The sequence below is a fragment of the Canis lupus genome, chromosome 23 (genome assembly GCF_011100685.1).
Source record: "Canis lupus familiaris isolate Mischka breed German Shepherd chromosome 23, alternate assembly UU_Cfam_GSD_1.0, whole genome shotgun sequence".
In the NCBI taxonomy this organism is placed as follows: Eukaryota; Metazoa; Chordata; class Mammalia; order Carnivora; family Canidae; genus Canis; species Canis lupus.
Window position 1 is genome coordinate 11,379,303 of NC_049244.1, and position 20,536 is coordinate 11,399,838.

Sequence of the window (20,536 nt, forward strand, 5' to 3'; positions counted from 1 at the left end):
TGTTTTTACAGAAGGAAAACACAAAGCTCAAAGTAACTGACTTATTCGTGTTTACCACAGAGGGCAGGTAGAACCAGAAAACAGGTCTTCTATAGTCTGAGTTCTAAGCTATGATGAGGCAAACTGGTTTTTCAATTACCAGCATGGTTTTGGTCATTCCTTTATTCTCCTTTATAGAATATTCAATACAAAGTTAAAATTACACCATAGAAGAATTTCAGGGTTAAGTACTAACCTGTTACCTAAGTGTTCCACACTTCCATCTTTATAAAGCTAGAGTTAACACATAATGAAAATGAGTAACCAGATATTTGCCATCAGTTACTCCTTTGAGATGTTTCTTTGTGCTCTACTTGAACAGCAAACAGAACTCTCATTCCTAGTAGTATGCCTCAGGATTTCACATTAGACAAAAAAAAAACAAAAAAAAAAAAACGGATTTATGCATTAGGAATTTCCATTGAAACACTGACCAGCAGACTGAACAAAACAAAAAAACAAATCAGTGAAATAAAAAATGAGGAAATTATCCAAAACTGAGGCAGAAGCATGAATAAAGGATTAAAATAATTAGCTAATAAAGTTCCTGGAAACCAAGACCACCCCCTTCACAACTTAGAAAATGGACATAGGAAAAAATACATTAAAAGTACAGGGCAACATTGTAAAAGAAAAATTTTAATGCTTAAAGGCATAGATATTCAAGATAGAAAAACTTCAAAGAAAGGCCAACATGAATGACTTAAATTATATTCTTACATTAAACTAGTATAAGAATCAAGTAGACCCCAATTAAAAAAATACACAAAAAAAGAATCAAGTAGACCAATCAGAAATTTATAGGTGAAAATTAATTTCCTATATATAAACAAAATGCATGCATAGATAACAGATTATAAAAATGAAATACGGGGATTCCTGGGTGGCTCAGCGGTTTAGCATCTGCCTTTGGCCCAGGGTGCGATCCGGAAGTCCTGGGATGGAATCTCGCATCAGGCTCCCTGCATGGAGCCTGCTTCTCCCTCTGCCTTTGTCTCTGCCTGTCTCTCTGACTCTCATAAATAAATACATAAAATCTTAAAAAAAAAAAAAAAAAAAGTAACCAGTGGTTCCTTTGGGTAATTAAATTAGAAGTAGTTTTTATTTTTTGTTCTCTTGTACAGTTTCCAAGTTTCCTACAATTAATATAAAAGTTCTGTAGGGCATCTGTGTGGTTCAGTTAAGCATCTGCCTTCAGCTCAGGTCATAATCCTGAGATTGAACCCCACCTCCGGTTCCTTGCTCAATGGAGAGCGTGCTTCTCCCTTTCCCTCTCCTCCTGCCTGCCACCCAGCCCCTGCTTCTGCTGTCAAATCTTTAAAAAAAATTGTAATTGAATTAAAAGGTATCACTTAAATTATAAAAGATAAACTCTTATGTAGTACTTCTATCATTACTGCTTGAATATTCTCAATAAAATTATTAAGTGCACTCATCTACAATAACCACGTGCCAGAAGAGATTTAATATCTCTAACATTTCAAAATGCATTTTTTACTTTTATATTGATTTTCTATCTCACATAGAACTAATTAGAATGAGATTTTATTATAACACATTTATATTTCAATGCAGAAATAAGTTTCATGCAACCTAAATGCATTTCACATTACATAAAAGTTACAGAAACAAATGAAAGCAATTCTCTCTCTCAAGACTAAATATAGTAACTTGGAAAAACTTTAATTCAAAATATCTCTGCATTCAAAAACAAATGACTGAAAAAAATTAAAGACCTAAACAAATAGAAAGACATTCCACATTCATGGAGGAAAACTTTCCATTGTTAAAATAGCAATACTCCTCTCAAATTGACCCATAGATTCAACATCATTGCTATCACAATCCAATTGGCTTCTTTATTTTTTTTAATAGTTTTTTTTTTAATTTTTTTATTTATTTACTTATGATAGTCACAGAGAGAGAGAGAGAGAGAGGCAGAGACACAGGCAGAGGGAGAAGCAGGCTCCATGCATCGGGAGCCTGATATGGGATTCGATCCCGGGTCTCCAGGATCGCGCCCTGGGCCAAAGGCAGGCGCCAAACCGCTGCGCCACCCAGGGATCCCCAATTGGCTTCTTTACAGAAGCATGCAAACTGATCCTAAAATTCACATGGAAATGCAAGGGATCCAGGATGGCCAAAACCATCTTGAAAAAGAACAAAGTTGGGAGAATCATACCTCCTAACTTCAAAACTTACTTAAAACTGCAAGGATCAAGAATGGCTAGCTAGGGGTGCCTGAGTGGCACAGTTGGTTAAGCACCTGACTCCTGATCTCAGCTCAGGTCTTGACCTCTGGGTCATGAGTTCAAGCCCCACATTGGGCTCCATGTTGGGTGTGGAATCTACTTTTAAAAAAAATTATCAGGGCATCTGTGTGGCTCAGTTGGTTAAGTGTCCAACTCTTGATTTCAGCTCATGTCATGATCTCAGAGTTATAAAATCAAGCCCTGCGCTGAACTCTGTGCTGGGCATGAAGCCTGCTTGGGATTCTCTCTCTCCCTTCCACCCTCCCCCCATCTCCTGCCTTCCCCCTCCTCGTGACCTCTCTTTAAAACACACACACACACACACACACACACACACACACAAACTAACCAGTTACTATACTACCACCATGAGAAAAGATGCATAGATCAACAGACTAGAGAATCCAGAAATAAACCTCACCTTTAAATTGCTAGTCAACAAGAATGCCAAGACAACTACAATGCAACAACAAACACGCACACACAAATATGAACTACGTCACAATTAAAATTGTACTTCAAAGGACACCACCACCAAGTCACATACCCAGAATACATAAAGAATTCCTACAACTCAAAAACCAGGTAAAGATTTGAATTCTTTCAAAGGAAATATACAAATGGTCCGAAAGCATATGTAAAGATGCTCAACGTAATTAACCATCAGAAATACAAATCAAGGGGATCCCTGGGTGGCGCAGCGGTTTCGCGCCTGCCTTTGGCCCGGGGCGCGATCCTGGAGACCCGGGATCGAATCCCACGTCGGGCTCCCGGTGCATGGAGTCTGCTTCTCCCTCTGCCTATGTCTCTGCCTCTCTGTGTGTGTGTGTGACTGTCATAAATAAATAAAGATTTAAAAAAAAAAAAAAAAGAAATACAAATCAAAACTAGATATATTTTCACACACCCCAGTATGGCTATAATGCAGCATTACTCACAACAGCCCAAACATTAAAGCAAACAATGTCCAAAGATGGATGAATGGATAAACAAAATGTGGTATTACACACACAATGGAATATTATTCAGCCTTAAAAAGGAATGAAATTCTGACACATGCTACAACATGGATAGACCTTGAAGATATGCTGAGTATAATAAGCCAGACACAAAAGAGCAAATATTTTACGGTTCCACTTTTATGAGACTACTAGGCAAATAAACAGAGACAGAAAGGAGAATCATGGCTACTGGGGCTGGGAGGAAAGGGATATGGGGAATGATTGTTTAGTGGGTACACTAAACACAGTCTCAGTTTGGGATGATGAAAATGTTCTGGATGGTGGTAACAGCTGCACAAAAACGGGAATACACTTAATGCCACAGAACTGTACACTTAAAAATAGTTAAATGATAAATTTTACCTAAATTAGATTTTATCACAATTAGAAAAAAGACAATAACAAGTCTTGTTAGGGATGAATAAAAACTAGAGTCTTCACACACTGCTGGAGACAATATAAAATGGCCCAGCCATGTTGGAACACAGTTTGGCAGTTCTTCAAAGATTAAACAGAGTTACCACAGGATGCCCCAATTACACTCCTGCAGGGTTAAAGAGAAATTAAACACACATCCACTCAAAATAATGTACACCAACATTCCCAGCAGCACCATTCACAATAGCCGCAAGGTGGAAACAACCCAGATGTCCACCAACCAGTGAATGGAAACATAAAATGTAGTATATACAACAGATTATCTTTTGGCAATAAAAAAGAACATGGATTGATATATGCTATGATTTCGATGAATCTTGAAAACATTATGTTAGGTGAAAAAAGCCAGTCACAAAAGAACACATACTGTGTTATTTCATTTATATGCAATATCCAGAATAGACAAATTTATAAAGACAGAGAGATTAGTGGTTCCCAGGTGAGAGGCAAGAGAAATTAATTGAGGGAAAGCAGGAGTGACTGTTCATAGGTGTGGGGTTTCTTTGTGGGATGATGAGTGTTCTCAAACTGACCATGGTGATGGCTGCAGGACTCAGAATATGCTCAAAGGCCCTGAATTGTACACTTCAAATGGGTGAATTACATGGGTTGTCAATCATATCTCAGGAAAGCTGTTATCAAAGAAATAATTATGAAACAATTCTCTCTTAAGAGTACTTACCAGAAAAACCAGTGATCAAAGAGGACTTAATTGTAAAATTTGTTGTTTCAATAATAGTTTGGAGATCAACGTGGCAATTATTCTTCTGCCTCTCTATATCTTATGTGGGGGAAAAAAAAAAAGGGAAAATCCCCTCTCTGCTCACCTTGGTTGAAGGAGAAGTTTTCTGTGGTGAATGTTGAATCATATCCTCACCAGGACTTAATCCCACTGCAGTGCTCGTTCTTGGAGTTGGACGAGAACTGGAAAATACAGACCAGTCAATACTACTCAGATTTTAGAAACTGTTTACTATTACGGGGCGGGGGGGGGGAGGGGGGGGACGGACATCTATCTCACAGAAAAACTGGTCGAATATAAAGATTCTACATGATCTCATATATTTAAACTCTAAATTTGTGTTTATCCAACACTTTTTCAGTAAATGTCTTTAAAGCAATTTCCTGGCTAATTTATTATTTCTTGTATTTATAGAACCTATGTTATATACAGTACCTTCTATTTTAACTAGAAACCTTAAAACATTGATTTTATTATTTTTTTAAATGTCTGCTGGTATCAGGATTGACATAATAAAATAGATTGGACATTCTACAAAGGATGGAAAAGATTTACAATTTTATTTCAGAAAACTTTTTTTAAGATTTTATTTATTTAATCATGAGAATCAGAGAGGCAGAGACATACACAGAGGAAGAAGCTCCTCAAAGGGAGCCCGATGTGGGACTCTATCCCAGGACCCCGGGATCATGACCTGAGCCGAAGGCAGATGCTCAACCACTCAGCCACCCAGGTGTCCCCAGAAAACGTTTTAAATGGAATATTATCTTGGTACCTATTTAAGAAACAAGTAATAATCTGCGTCTATGTTTTTTTTTTTTTTTATGATAGTCACACACAGAGAGAGAGAGAGAGAGAGAGAGAGAGAGGCAGAGACACAGGCAGAGGGAGAAGCAGGCTCCATGCACCGGGAGCCCGACGTGGGATTCGATCCCGGGTCTCCAGGATCACGCCCCGGGCCAAAGGCAGGCGCGAAACCGCTGCGCCACCCAGGGTTCCCAATCTGCGTCTATTTTTAATGATTTCTCCTACCCTTTAAAATGGTCTCATACTCTGTGGGTCAATCCATTACTCTTGGGTCTCTGATTTTTTTTTAACATTAAAAAAAAAAAAATCTTTGACTCAGATCATTAGAGTCTTTTTCAATGAATTCCTTCAAATTCCTAAATATCAGGATTCTTCCCTCTCACTTATCTGTTTATTCATTCATTGAACAAGTACTTATTTAACATGCCAAAGATTATAAAAAGGTTTTTTTAAAACTGAACTTAAAACATCTAGAATCTATGTAGATAAATTTAACATACTTTAAGTAGGGTAAAACAAGTCAAGAAATTATAGTTCACTGTTATAACCCCTATGTCATTAAAACTATTTGTGTATACGACTAAAACTATAAACACAACACACATTACTAAAATTTTAAACACGTTGGCCTTAATCATATTAAAATACCATTCTGATCTTTTTAAAATTATTTCAATGACTACATTAAACAAATATTACTTAAGCCTACACATAAAACATGTAAAAAAAAAAAAAAAACATAATCTGCTCTTTCCTGTAAGTCTTTATCCAATAAAGAAGCTGAACTGCTAAAATTTCAAATTCAATTCTATTTGAAGGGAAAGTATAAAATGAAAAGGTTTTAAACCTTGTGAATAGGAAAGATTGTGGTTTGGTTAAAAACTTTTAAAAAATGCACAGCCAAATCAACATTTCATTGGCCAGCACTTAACAGTAACTTTGAAAGCAGAGATTGAACCCGAAATTTGACATTCACATCACTATCCTTCATCTCTAACATAGTTTGGCACCTGGATAACAGATGCTTTGGGATGACCTCGCTGTCATGTCCCATGGATTCCTTAGGCTCTGTCATCTTACCTACCTGAGTAGAAACATGGATTCATTCGGTTGACCCCCAACAGTACTTTTGGGCCGCAATTCAGATGGATTTTCTGTGGCAAGAAAGAAAAATATTATCCATAAAGGATAAAAAATATCATGAGCAGAGGAGGATGCAGACAGAATTTCAAGAGAATGGTAACAAAAACTAGAAGCACTCAGAAACAGCACCCTAAAGGGCACAAACATGCTCCAGCAAGAGCTCACCTAGTCTAAAAGAGTGACTTAGTCGCTGACCACTCTTCTCCCCCTTGGCTTGTCCACTCGGAGGCTTCAAAAACTCCTTGGAATCTCGCGTCCCAGAATGCTCCATCACTTTTTTGCTGTTCAACCAGAGAAAACCAACACAGTCAAATTTATTTTGAGTTTTCTATAATTTTCTATGTAGACCAAGAGGTGGGAAAAGATCATTAAATTACACATAACATTTTGCAAAGCCATGGAGTTGGAAAGTATTGTCATTAGGCAGCTAAAATGAGCACTTACTATATCTAAGGCATTCTACTGAATTTATAGACCTTATCCCTGAAAAATAAACAGCAGCACTTAGGTTGAAGAAGGAAACCAGAATTCAAAGTACCAATAAACCAACAATGAGTCTCCCTTTTCTCCCCCTCTTCGAGTATTGCCTGGCCTGAGTTCAAAAGCAGTAAGTACAGACCAAAGGAGCCACCAAGAGAAGCTTCCTACTTACTTCTGTTCTAAGAAATAGGAAAGGGAATCTCTAAGGGTCAAAGCAGGGGAAATCTCCTGGTTTGGGTGGGGCTTTTGTTTTTGTTTTTGTTTCTTTTTTCCATTTTACTCTGTCCCAGCCTCCAGGTAATCCTGCAGCAGCTAGCTAGGAGAGCAGCAGCTTCTAGCCAGTGCCTAAAACTGCGGGAGGGGTATCTTCTCTAATCAGACAGCTATGAGGGCAGCCATGGTGGCACAGTGGTTTCGCGCCGCCTGCAGCCAGGGGTGTGATCCTGGAGACCCAGGATCGAGTCCCATGTCAGGCTCCCTGCATGGAGCCTGCTTCTCCTCTGCCTGTGACTCTGCCTCTCTCACTATGAATAAATAAAAAATAAAATCTTAAAAAAAAAATCAAACAGCTATGATCTCAAGAACAGGAGGCAAATCCCTGTTGTTCTTTTTTCTCCTATCTCGCTGTCCTCCTGCCACTTGGCCCCAAACATTTGCAGCAAAACATAAAAATTATAACACAGCATGACTAGGTGGGGTTTATTGCAGGATTGCAGGGCTGGCTCAATATTTGAATACCACCAATTTATGTAGGAGTCCATAATCAGGCTAAAGAAAACCAATATGATCTTATCAACTGATACAAAAAGGCATTTGACAAAATTGAATGTTCATTCAAAGTGAAAAGGAGGGGATCCCTGGGTGGCGCAGCGGTTTGGCGCCTGCCTTTGGCCCAGGGCGCGATCCTGGAGACCCGGGATCGAGTCCCACATCGGGCTCCCGGTGCATGGAGCCTGCTTCTCCCTCTGCCTGTGTCTCTGCCTCTCTCTCTCTCTGTGACTATCATAAATAAATAAAAAAAAATTAAAAAAAAAAAAAAAACAACAAAGTGAAAAGGAACAGCTACACAAACCTCCAGCGCATTATACTTAATGGTGAAAGGCTGAATGCTTTCATCCTAGACACAGAAACCAGGGCAAGATGTTCACTTGCATCACTCCTCATTCAACATCTTACTGAAAAAGTCTTAGTAAGGGCAATAAGGCAAGAAAAGAAATCAAAGGCATATAGATTTAAAAAGGAAGATGACAAACTAAGGTCAGAGGTGTTCTATGACTTGCTGATGCTGGAGGAGTGAGACCAGAGCCCTGCTTTCTGTAGTCCCCACAGAGCCTAACACAATGGTGAGAACAGGGCTGAAACTTACTGCATCAGAGAAACCCAAGTTTGGGAGAGACCTTAAATAGAATTCAGACTTCTCTCTCCTATATACCGAATTTGCCAAGATCAAAATCAAGAATCAGACAACTATTCACCACTAAATAAGTGGAGGGGGAGCCAAGTCAATTAGCAGAACTTTATTCGACCACTTTTCACCTTGCTCTTTTTTTTTTTTTTTAACATTTATTTATTTATGATAGACATAGAGAGAGAGAGAGAGAGAGAGAGAGAGGCAGAGACAAAGGAGGAAGGAGAAGTAGGCTCCATGCCGGGAGCCCGATGTGGGACTCGATCCCGGGACTCCAGGATCGCGCCCTGGGCCAAAGGCAGGCGCTAAACCGCTGAGCCACCCAAGGATCCCCCTCACCTTGTTCTTAATATGGTCACTTGTGTAGGTGTCCTGGGCTAAGAAGATTTCATAATAAAAATGAGATGTATTAGTCAGAATCAGACAGGAACTAGGGTATGCTCTGGTAATATACAACCCACAAATCCCAGTGGCTTAGAATCTCTTAACTTTGTCGCAATCACATACACAGCCATTGAAGGCTTGGCAGGGAAGCTACGCTCATCACAGTCACTGAAGACCTAGCTTGACAGCAACCCCATTTGGACATTTTCGTCGCAGGTGCCTCATCAGGAGGAAGAAATGTGTCAAATCTCAGGGGCTCATAAATTTTTTATACAGAATGAACATCACTTCTGTTCACATTTCATTAGCCAAAGCAAATCGTGTAACCACACCTAACTCAAAAGGAGTAAATGAGATCCTACCGTGTGCTTGGCAAGGTGGAAAGTGTTACATTTTTAGAGCTAATGACCACCATACTAAAATCACTCACTGGATAATAAACAACTGATCAGAAAATGAACAAAATTGAGAACATCAAATTCATGGATAAACTCTTTAAGCAATGCTTAATCAAATGTTTGATTTTCTCCTAGTAAGCAGAGAAAGTCATATCATTGATGCTGCATTGACAGAACAGTAGTCAGTGCAATCATTTAATAACCATGCCCCCACACAAAGATAAGCTTATATACTACCTGACATTGGAATCCTCGGTGCTTGATTCCCGATCTTTCCTAGTGAAAGCACTCTTCCAAAATGAATGTTGCAGTAGGCCCGCCCAAGTTAATCTAAATAAAATACAAATGTTAAAGTTCTATTTTAACATGATTCACCATGCATAATTGCCAAGTCATGTCCCAAATACATCTACTAGGTTTTATGATTTATAAATTTCTCTATATGAATGTACCTCAGCAATTCTTTCATACTTTCTTTTTAATTTATTTATTAGAGAGAAAGAGACTGCGTGTATGGGTACAGAGAATGAGGAAGAGAATCTCAAGCAGACTATCCACTGGGCATGGAGACCCACTCAGAGCCTGATCCCACGACTTTGAGATCATGACCTAAGCGGAAACCAAATGTCAGATGCTTGACCAACTGAGTCATCCCAGTGTCCCTATTTTCATTTTAGTATACAATTAATCTCTTAGCAACAACAAAAAAATAATTCAGAAGCCTTAAATGGTACAGAACTAAAGAGTCTGACAACTAAATATTAGAAGTCTCAGGGTTCATATTCCACAGAGCCTGATGAAAACATTTTGGGTTCTCAAACGTAGCCTATAAAAGGAATCTATAATTAGCTTAAAATTTTAAAGCAAACACATCAGATATTATCAATCTATAATTCTGTCATCCTTTAGTCTACATACCTACCCTGCTTCATACATTTCATTTTTGGGACTTCATTTTTAGAACTTCATTCAGAAATAAGAAAATTAGCCTCATGATTTTACAGAGTCACACTTCTGTGCAGGAGCTAAAATGTTATCTAGCTAGATTGTCCACATTAAAATGACTTTAGGCTGTATCTAAAACCCACACTTTCAATGCATTAGTTTTTACTACTAATAGAGTATGCTTCTAGTTATAATCATCAGACTCAGAATGGTTAAGCCTGACTGAAATTTCAAAACAAAAGAGAAAATTTGATGATTCAAAAGATCTCTATTGAAATAAAAACAACTTTGGGGTGCCTGGGTGGCTCAATCAGTTAAGCATCTGACTCTCCATCTCAGCTCAGGTCTTGATTTCAGAGTTGTGGAGATCCATGCTGGGCATGGAGCCTACTTAAAAAAAAGAAAAGAGAAAAAGAATTAAAAACTACTTTGATAAAAATTAAAACATGATTAATAAAAAGAATCTGCAATCACCTATAATATCCGTTTTATATAAAGGGCTCTTAAAACTCACTAACAGAGAAATAAAAATTGGAATTTCTTTTTTGTCAGGCAGTTTGGCAAATATTTATAAGGTCAATAAAATCCATTGTAACACTGGGAGGAAAAGGGCTCTCTAGGGTTGCTAAACCAGCACACATTCCAAGAATGTAGCAAATGCATCAAACTGTTTTCATGTTCTTAGCCTCTGGCCACCAACCCCACTGTCAGAAATAACTCCAAAGGAGCTAACTGCTTAAGTGGACACTAACAAATACACAAAAGGATTTTTACTGTAACAGCCTATATAATATTCTGAATCAAGAAGCACTTAAATGTTTATTGGGCTTATGGTTATCATGTGTACATTCTGCAGCCATTTGAAAAGACTTGGACATAGAGAAAGAACTAGGTGATAGAGCGGTATCATTTATGCAATGAAGTATACAGTACAGGGATGTAAATATGTAGAAATGTGGATGCAAATTCTAAATGAAGTATATTTGAATCCCATCAAAAGGTTTCTGGAAGACATAGCAAAATAATACTGATCCTAAAGGCATCCATTTCAAGCACAAGGGGTTTGTCCTAAAACTTACATGAGAATTAGCATTTCCTTCTGCAATTTTTCTCTATGTTAATGAAGCTAGAGAAGTTTTTTTTTATATGCTATATGAAATTTACACCCTGAAGCAGAGATCCCAAACACTTGCCTAACTCCCCCACCTCCCAGTTACCTAGTGGCAGAATCCAAACCAGAGAGCAGTTGCTCTTGTCCGCCACTCCAGGGAAACACCCTCCAGACTCCCCACCTCCCTCCTGCCCTCTGCTATCCCATTCCAGTGATTTCTAACTTTCTGCTATTACTATAACCCAGAAAATTCATACTGCGCCTATTACCTTCTCACCTGATACCCTCATTACGACAGGATTATCAAAAAAGCATAGCACATTAAAATACCACTCAGTATAACTACATTAACTGTCTTGATAGCATCATCCCCAGTTCAATAGTGTAAGACAGTTTTAGCCTAAAATCCCCAATGGCGGGGGGGGGGGGGGGGGGGGTGTCGGGGAATGCCCCTCTTGGATTCGGGAGTTACAAGAAAATCTGTCAACCTACTAGGCAACTATTTAATATATAAAAGGAGAAATGGACTTTAACACTTCCTCATGATTAAAAACCCTGCAAACAGAGAGAGAGAAAGAGAAAGAGAGACAAACCAAGCAACAGATTCTTAACTAGAGAACTGATGGTTACCAGAGGGGGGTGCAGGGAGGGCGAGCGGTCAAATGGGTGATAGGGATGAAGGAGTGCACCTGTGATGAGCACCAGATGATGTACAGAATTGTTCAATCACTGTACTGCACATATGAAACTAATTATCACCATGTATGTTAGGGGCCCCTGGGTGGCTTAGTCGGTTAAGCAGCAGCCTCTTGATTTCAGCTCAAGTTCATGATTTCAGGGTACTGGGATCAAGCCCCACATTGGGCTCCCTGCTCAGCAAGGAGCCTGCTTGAGGATTGGTTCTCTCTCCCTTTCCCTCTGCTCCTCTTCTCATTTACCCTCTCTCACTCTAAAATAGATAAATCTTTAATATTACACAGTGTGTTAACTAATTAGAATTAAAAAAAAAAACCCACAGACAGAAAACACTCAACATAAACTCAGCTTTTTTTTTTTAAGAGTTATCTGACTAGCTCTCTGTATATTAAGAATAGTACCATTTTAGCATACATGAAATGAGAAAAAGATTCCTCTTCTTCATTCATATTAAAACGCTATTCATACATACCTTTTCTGAGGATCTTTTTGAAGTAAACCATCAAGCAAATTAATAAAATCTGAAGAAGCTTTAGGAAGAGAACCATCTATACAGATTCCCAAAAGAAAAACCAGTGGTAAGTATATGAATACATACTCTTCATAAACACTTAGAATAATAGTATTTTGAAAGCACATATAATTTTTAAGAGAACACTGAATCCATTATTAACAATTACAGCTTCCATTTAATGGGGGGTGAGGTGTGGGCATAAAAGTACACTATTTTTACTGTACCATAAAAAAACATGAATCTCAAAAACTAAGACTGGACTACCTCTAAACTTTCTCTTTACTGAATAAGCCCAGTAAAGATCACCAACCTGACAAACTCCTACCCCTGGTCTTCAACTTTTAATTATGCCTCATTTTCTGAGGCATTCTTAATTTGACCAACTTGACTTTATAATGTAAAATGATAAGAATACTTGCAATCCTTCTTTTCTTCCTTTTTTATTTTAAAGATTTTTAACAGGAAAATAATATACATGACAATATCATGATATTGGTCAATTCCAGTATTCTCCAAATGTTAGGCTTTTTTTAATTAGAATATACCATAGCCAAATGATCAGTCTTTGGTTAAAGTGGCCATGAGGGCAATGGACAAAAACATCACAGAAGGTTTTACAGCAACCACAGCCACAGTCGAAGGAAGATCCCCAGGTAAGCCTGGGCCACCAAAAGTATCCTGACCATACCTCTGACACCTGCATTTTCATATTTCTCTTCCCTGCATAAAAATCCTTAACTTACAGGACACAAGAATAATCAATACTATGAGTATTCAAAACCAAACAAAAATCAGAAGTCATCATGACAAGATAGTTTTTGTAGAAATCATTTTTAATATAAAAGTTAATGGAAGAAATGCAGTTTTATTTTAATAAGTATGGACTATTTTCAAAACCGTGTTTTGGGTTTTTTTTCCCCACTTAGGATGACTTTGAAATCCTAAAGGAATTCTATATTCCAGTTCTTCCATTAATTACTTCTAAAAGTTTTTTTTCTTTTAAAAATGTAAATTTTCTTGGTAAAGTCCTGTTTTAATTTGTGTGTCTTGAGATTCACTTTTTTGTGTGTGTGTGGTGTACAACAAAGTACTTTATTATGTTTGTACCTTTGGGTTTTTTTTCCCCTTGCCTTAAAGCTGTTAGTGGTAGATTGTTACATTCATTAAAATTCATATGATTAAAGTTCCAATACTTTTAAAACACTGGAACTATGCCTAGTTTAGTTTAAAAACTTGTCAGGGGCATTCTGATTCAAAATAAGCACTGACAAATGCCAGACTTGTCCCTATTTGAACACTAAACAGAAATAACTACAAGGAACATGAGTACAAAGTAGGAAGTGGTAGATACACAAGGGGAAAAAAAAACACAAAAGTTTGAGCTTTTAAAATCTTTAAACCAGACTTCTGTTGATATAGAAGCACAAAATAATTTGTGTTTTTAAATGAGGGAATCTATTAGTAGTACTTTGTTCTTCATTTCAGGGTCTGAAAAAAACAATTTAAAATAAGCAAAAGGAAAGCTAACATTTCTAAAAATATCAATCTGTGACTATATATAAAAATTAAATTTGGAAGTTAGGAATCAAAAACAAACTTTGGACAAAAGTGTCCCATTAGTATCAATTATAAATTAACTGCATTTATAATTTTTAAAAACCCTACCTTTTGGAATTGGTGGCAAAGGATCTTCATAAAAAATCTTTTCAATTAATTCTGAAAAAGTTTCTGAGAAGAATGGAGGTTTTCCTGAAATCATAAGAAAAACTGCAAAATTAGACAATAGCTTGCTATCACCAATAATTCTAAATAAATCTCACCTACAGATATAAAATTATGCAATATACAGGAAAAAATATATAGTAATAACTTCTTACTAAGTGCCCAGATCAGGCACACTGGATATTTTTGTATTTCTGTAATTTAAAACTTATCATCCTAACAAATTTGCTAATGCATATATGGACCATTACCATGATCCAAGGGTTGCATGAGTCGCTGGACACATCTGAATAATTCACAGGCACAAGGTACCTTTACAACAATTTCCACTAAAATCACAGTTTTTTAATAAGTACCCACATTTTTGCAAACGATCATTAAAAATATCTGTATGTCAAAAGTCCCTTGTCCTATATGTCAAAGGTTCTAGACATATGCCTAGACACCAAGCATACAGGAGGAATACAGAGGGAAGCAAGATGAAATGAGTTACATAAAAATATAGAAAAGCAGCTTTTTTCACATTTTCCAGGCAAAATTCTTTCAAACTACAAATTTAATGTTTGTGTGTGCCCAGCTCTGATTTTAAACTGTACCAGAGGGATCCCTGGGTGGCGCAGCGGTTTAGCGCCTGCCTTTGGCCCAGGGTGCGATCCTGGAGACCCAGGATCGAATCCCACGTCGGGCTCCTGGTACATGGAGCCTGCTTCTCCCTCTGCCTGTGTCTCTGCCTCTCTCTCTCTCTGTGACTATCATAAATTAAAAAAAAAAAAAAAAAAATTTAAACTGTACCAGAAAGTAATTACCTGAAAACATTTCATAAAGCAGACAGCCCAAAGACCAGAGATCACTGGTGATGGAGAAGTCTGTACCCCTCAAAACTTCTGGCGCTGTATATGTAAGAGATCCTAAAAGTATAAAGAACAACTCTGTTAGGCATTTGTATCAATCCCAAAAACAATCTACCTACGAGGGATCTGGTAAGGTGAAAAAAGAATGGACGAAAATACACCCATAAATACATGCCTTCATCTGTACCCCACATTTTTTAATGTTTTTTAATTTTCAGGTTTCATTTACAAGGATACGTATGAATACAAACAGGTTTTGAAAATCCAATTGAGTTAGTGGTGTGGCACAATTAGGTATATTCTTTTTAATTTAACAATTTAAATAATCAAAAGAACCTTTGATTATAATATTCTCATTAGAATAGATTAAGTTATATAGCAGTAATACCCCAAATTCCCACCAGCTTACCAACAAAGGTTTATTTATTACTCCAACTACACTTCTACTGCATGTTAGCCCAGCGGCCCGGATCCTTAGAGTCACTCAAAGAGCCAGGCTGATCGAGGGCCCATCTCAATTCATGGTTCCTCCATCACCAGGACAGGGGGGTAAAAACGTAGTAAACTGTAAACTGGCTCTGAAAATTCCAACCTCAAAGTAACTCACATCACTTCTGCTCATATTTCCTTAGCTTTGGCCGGGAGAAGATGCAATCCAGAAGAACAGGAAATATTTAGTGAATAGCACTAAGATGTGCTACATATACTTTCTACAAAGTTTAACATTATATAGAAGTAGCACATTCTCGGGACCTCTGGGTGGCTCAGTGGTTGAGCATCTGCCTTCAGCCCAGGGTCCTGGGATCGAGTTCCGCATCAGGTTCCCTGCAGAGAGCCTGCGTCCCCCTCTGCCTAGGTCTCTGCCTTTCTCTCTCTCTCATGAATAAAATCTTTAAAAAAAAGAAAGAAAAAGTAGCAACACATTCTTGAGCTAGCAAGTTCTCTTATTTACTGTTTAAACTAAACCTTAGAGGGTCACCTAATATCTAAGTCACACAGCTAAGCAGTTGCAGAGTACCCACCAAAATTCCACCTAAAAGCCTCCCATCTTCCAATGAGAATGTTCTTTTCATGGAGTAATCATCAATCATTTGGAAAATAAAATTCCACTGAGGTAAACTTTCCAGCAAATATCTTCAGGACCTATTACAGCCAGAGCGGCAGTCTCATGTGGTCTCAAGTTTTAAAGTTCTCCTATGTGACATTTTTGCTATACTATCATATTTCATACATGCTCATGCAGCAAACACTTATGGAGGACCTATTTGCCTTACTTTCCCAGATCCTCAGAAAGCAAACATAAATAAGACCTGCAAGATGCCCAGGCACCCTGCCCAGGCATATCACTGATAGGTGTTGAAAGTGAATGTCTTCCCCGATTATAACGCAAGTTCAGTTAGGCCAAGGATTTTTGCATTTTGTTCACATCGATATTTCCAGTATCTAGAACATGTCTAAATTTCTGTTGATTTCTGTACTTTATTTCTTTCTACATTAATTTAATAAATGTCCTAAGGAACAAATGAATATGATGTCCCTATGTTCACAAGTGCATCAGAAAAGACAACATAGAAAAATGATTACGTATGTTAGGTTTGACCATCCATTTACACATAGAATATCACAGAAGAGGGATGCCTGGGTGGCTCAGTCATTAAAGCATCCAACTTTTGATTTCAGCTCAGGTCACAACCTCAGCAACCTAAGATTGAGCCCCACACTGGGCATAGAGCCTGCTTAAGATTCTCTCTCCCTGAGCCCCTCCTGCCCACAGCCCCACTTGTATGCTCGCTCTCTCTAAAGAATATTACAGGGGTGTCTGCCTTTGGCTCAGGTCTTGATCCTGGGGTCCTGGGATCAAACCCCACATTGGGCTCCCTCAGCAAGGACTCTCCCTCTTCCTATGCCCCTCTCCCTTGCTTGTGCTTTTTCTCTCTCAAAATTAATAAATATTTTTTAAAAAATTACAAAAAAAGGTATCACTTCACAATCTCCCCTCAAGTACAGTGACTCTTAACACCCCAGGCCCCATCTCACTGGCAAAACCACCTTTCAAGAATGCACCCTAACAATCTCCCTTACTTTCAGAATATCAGCAACTCATCAATGTTGAAAAAATATCTACAGAGCCACTCATGAGTGCCAGGCACTGTTCTAAGTGCTGAGGATACAGAAGGAAGCAGGACAAAATGGCCATCCTTATGTTCTCATGAATAGTCAGAGACATAGAAAGCAAGGATAGAATACAGGCTTTATTAGAGATGCTCTGTACTTTACACAGTATTGGATCTATACAAAAACCTTTAGGCTATGGACAAAGCCATCTCCATATCCAGACTTCTACTCACTGTTATTTCCAATATATTATTTTGACTGACAAAAATATAAGGTCTATCATCTCCTAAACACATGACTTGAGCAGTGCAGGGTTCTGATCTATAAGCTCTCCACATACCTTTGACTCTACTTTTTACGGTTTTCTTCAGTACATTCTCCCCGCTATCACCTCCTCCTTCTTCTGCTGCCACCAAAGCAAAGAATTCCTCCAAATTTTCACCTTCTACTTTAGCCAAGCAAAAATTACTAAATTTCAATGTGCCGGGCCCTTCCAAGAGTATCTAAGAAGATTCAAAAATAAACATGTTCAGAAACCAGTTCCATTTGCACTTCCATCAGCACCTCTTCAAATCCCATTGAAGAACTCTAAGCACTGGTTTTCTTGCTTCATCCTACTCAAAAAATTAAATGCATACAAGTTTTTAAAAGCAGCTGAAAAAAAAAAATAAACTAAAATAAAAAATAAAAGCAGCTGAAGAAAAATAAACCCAACATTTTAATAATAGAATCAAATATAAAACTGTCTTTTCTCAGAGGTATAAAATGAACACATCATAACCACAGATAAAAACCACATGCCTCTGGGAAAGATGAAGAACAACGTATATAGAACAATCAATCTTTCCTTGCCAATCCTCCGTGACAGCTCAAGGAGAAGTTGAAAATCCACCTGTCCAACGCATAATTTACTCACAGGTTCAAAACTAGGGTTTTGAAGTTAGAGATCTAGCCCTAGGTCCACCACTTATTGGCAGTCTGACCTGGAGAATTTACTTAACTTTTCTAAATCTCAGTCTCTTCACCTATAAAGTGAGAAAAATAATACTGAACTGTGCAGACTGTTATACGATTACCTGAGGTTATACATGCAAAGGGCTTTTGACAATGACCAGCTCAAGTCAGTTAACAGAATTTGTGACTGGAAGTTATTATTCGGTGATTGTTGAACCCCCTGCCAGTGTTCTGTTACTTTTATCTTTTCACAGTTATTATCTTTTCTGTTACTTTTGTATCAAGTGAATCTTTGGTTTTAAAAGCAACTTAAAGTTTTTTTTTTTAAATAAAAAAATAAAAGCAATTTAAGGTTTACCCTTAATCTCTAGTCACAAATACTGAGCATGTCTACAACCTACAACAGTGACTTTTAAAAATTTTTTGAAAAAAAAAATAAAATAAAAATAAAAAAATTTTTGAGCACCAGAATCCCCTGGATTCTGTTAAGATAAACTTCTAGTCCCTACCCCGAGTTTCTGATTCAATGGGTCTAGGTGAGGCCCAAGACTCTGCATTTCTAATGAGTCCCAAGCAGTGCTGATACTCCTGGTCTAGGGAACACACTTTGAGAACCACTGGCAGGGGCCAGCAATTTTTTTTTAAGTTAGTAAATATTTTAGACTTTGCAAGCCATAAGGTCTCTGTCCTGATGACTCAACTCTGCAGCCAATCGACAATACATAAAAAAGGTGTGTCTCAATAAAACTTCAGTTACAGAAACGGTCATGCTGCCCAACCCTGCCAACCCCTTTTCAAGAGAAAAGGTTATAGTACAATCATCATGAATTTCCTAAATTGTAAACATATAATGTTAGACTTCTTTAAAACAACTCCCTCACAGGAGTTGGCAGACATACAGTCGCTTGGGCAAATCCCAGCCAGTACCTGTTTTTATTTAAGCATAAGCGAAGAGTGGTTTTTACATTTCTAAATGGTTTTTCAAAAAATAAAAATAAAAATGTATCTTGACATGTGTAAATTATATGAAACTGATATGTTAGGGTCTATAAAGCTTTATTGAAACAAACCCATACTCCTGCATTTACATATTATCTACAGCTGCTTTCAGGGCTATAATGACAGTGAAATGGTTGTAGACTTGGCACAAGTATAGAGATATTTCAAACAAGAACTTCTCTTCATTATATAGTTTTTATGGGATTTTTTAGAAATAATCATATTCTCCTATGGAGGGCCTACAATAATAATGTTTAACAATATTCAACTTTTTATTTCATCATGCACACTTTAACAAAGTAGCAACTCAAACCAGTAATAAGTACAATCTCTAAAAATATGTACTTATAAATAATAGAAACCATTGATTGAAAACACCAGAAAGTGTCCTAGAAGCTCAACCTAAATATAGTATAGAATCCATCTTCATATCATAGACAAGGAAGCAAAGGCACAGAGAGAAAAAGGATAACTTGTCCAGGGTCACACAACTTCTAAATGTCAGTATCACCTGCAACTCTGAAACTAAGCAGGTTTCATGCCTCTACTACACTGAAACACATCTATTTATGGACCATTGATTTTATCAAAGAATAAGTTCTTTGACTCATAATGATAGTAATCAAACAATAAAGCCAAAAATGGCATTATCAAACTAAAACAATGGCTCATAATCATATAATTTAAGAGCTTAGTCTTATTTTATAGATCTACTAAGCTCCTCATTCACAATATATCTCAGCAGCAATAACACTTACTCAAAAACTCTGAAAGAAGGGGAGATTTCTCATTCTAAAGCTACTTCGGCAGATAGCTAAAATACAGCTATATATATATATATATATATATATATATATATATATATATATATATAATTTTTTTTAATATTAACTCGAGGGGTATCTGTGTGACTCAGTCAGTTGGGTGTCAACTCTTGGTTTTGGCAGGTGATGATCTCCAGGGGATAGGCTCAATGCTCAGCACAGAATCTGCTGGAAATTCTCTCTCCCTGTCCTTCTAACTCCTTCCCCTGATCGTGCTGGCTCACTCTCTCATTCTCATCCTCTCTCTTTCTCTCTCTCTCTCATAAATTAATTCTGTAAAAGAATAAAATTTTCAAGATGTTCTATATTTTATCTAAATTTTATCTAAAAAATAGAAACACCTGTGAGAACGCATTGTAACTTAAAATAGAAGCAGTTAAGAAATCAAACTTGTCATGAATTACCTTGCCAGGAGAAATGTCACAAAAAAGAATGCCAAGGTGATGAAGATGATGTAATCCAGTAATGATATCAACCCCAAATTCTCTCACAACATCTTCTGGGAGGTTTTCATCTTGAGCAATAACCATTTCCAAGGAACCACCTGTAAGTTGATTAAAATCACCCATTTTAACACACCAGCATAACACAGTGCCTCTGGGACCTTCCATGCTGGGGGATGCTGAGCTTTAAAAAATTATCAAATCCAGGGATCCCTGGGTGGCGCAGCGGTTTGGCGCCTGCCTTTGGCCCAGGGCGCGATCCTGGAGACC

The 20,536-nt window shown here is 37.6% G+C and overlaps 1 protein-coding gene across 4 annotated transcripts in view; it reads right to left on the bottom strand.

The window, feature by feature from the left end:
* Window positions 1-20,536, bottom strand: part of ULK4 (unc-51 like kinase 4) — a 603,320-nt gene that overhangs the window by 570,268 nt on the left and 12,516 nt on the right. For all 4 annotated transcript variants that reach the window (XM_038570533.1, XM_038570534.1, XM_038570535.1 and 1 more), the window contains exons 4-12: window positions 20,228-20,367; window positions 17,387-17,549; window positions 14,887-14,988; window positions 14,024-14,107; window positions 12,317-12,392; window positions 9,330-9,422; window positions 6,588-6,703; window positions 6,364-6,433; window positions 4,558-4,654 (exon numbers count right to left, since the gene is read on the bottom strand). In XM_038570533.1, coding sequence (XP_038426461.1) covers window positions 4,558-4,654; window positions 6,364-6,433; window positions 6,588-6,703; window positions 9,330-9,422; window positions 12,317-12,392; window positions 14,024-14,107; window positions 14,887-14,988; window positions 17,387-17,549; window positions 20,228-20,367 — 941 coding nt within the window. The remainder of the gene's footprint in view (window positions 1-4,557; window positions 4,655-6,363; window positions 6,434-6,587; window positions 6,704-9,329; window positions 9,423-12,316; window positions 12,393-14,023; window positions 14,108-14,886; window positions 14,989-17,386; window positions 17,550-20,227; window positions 20,368-20,536) is intronic.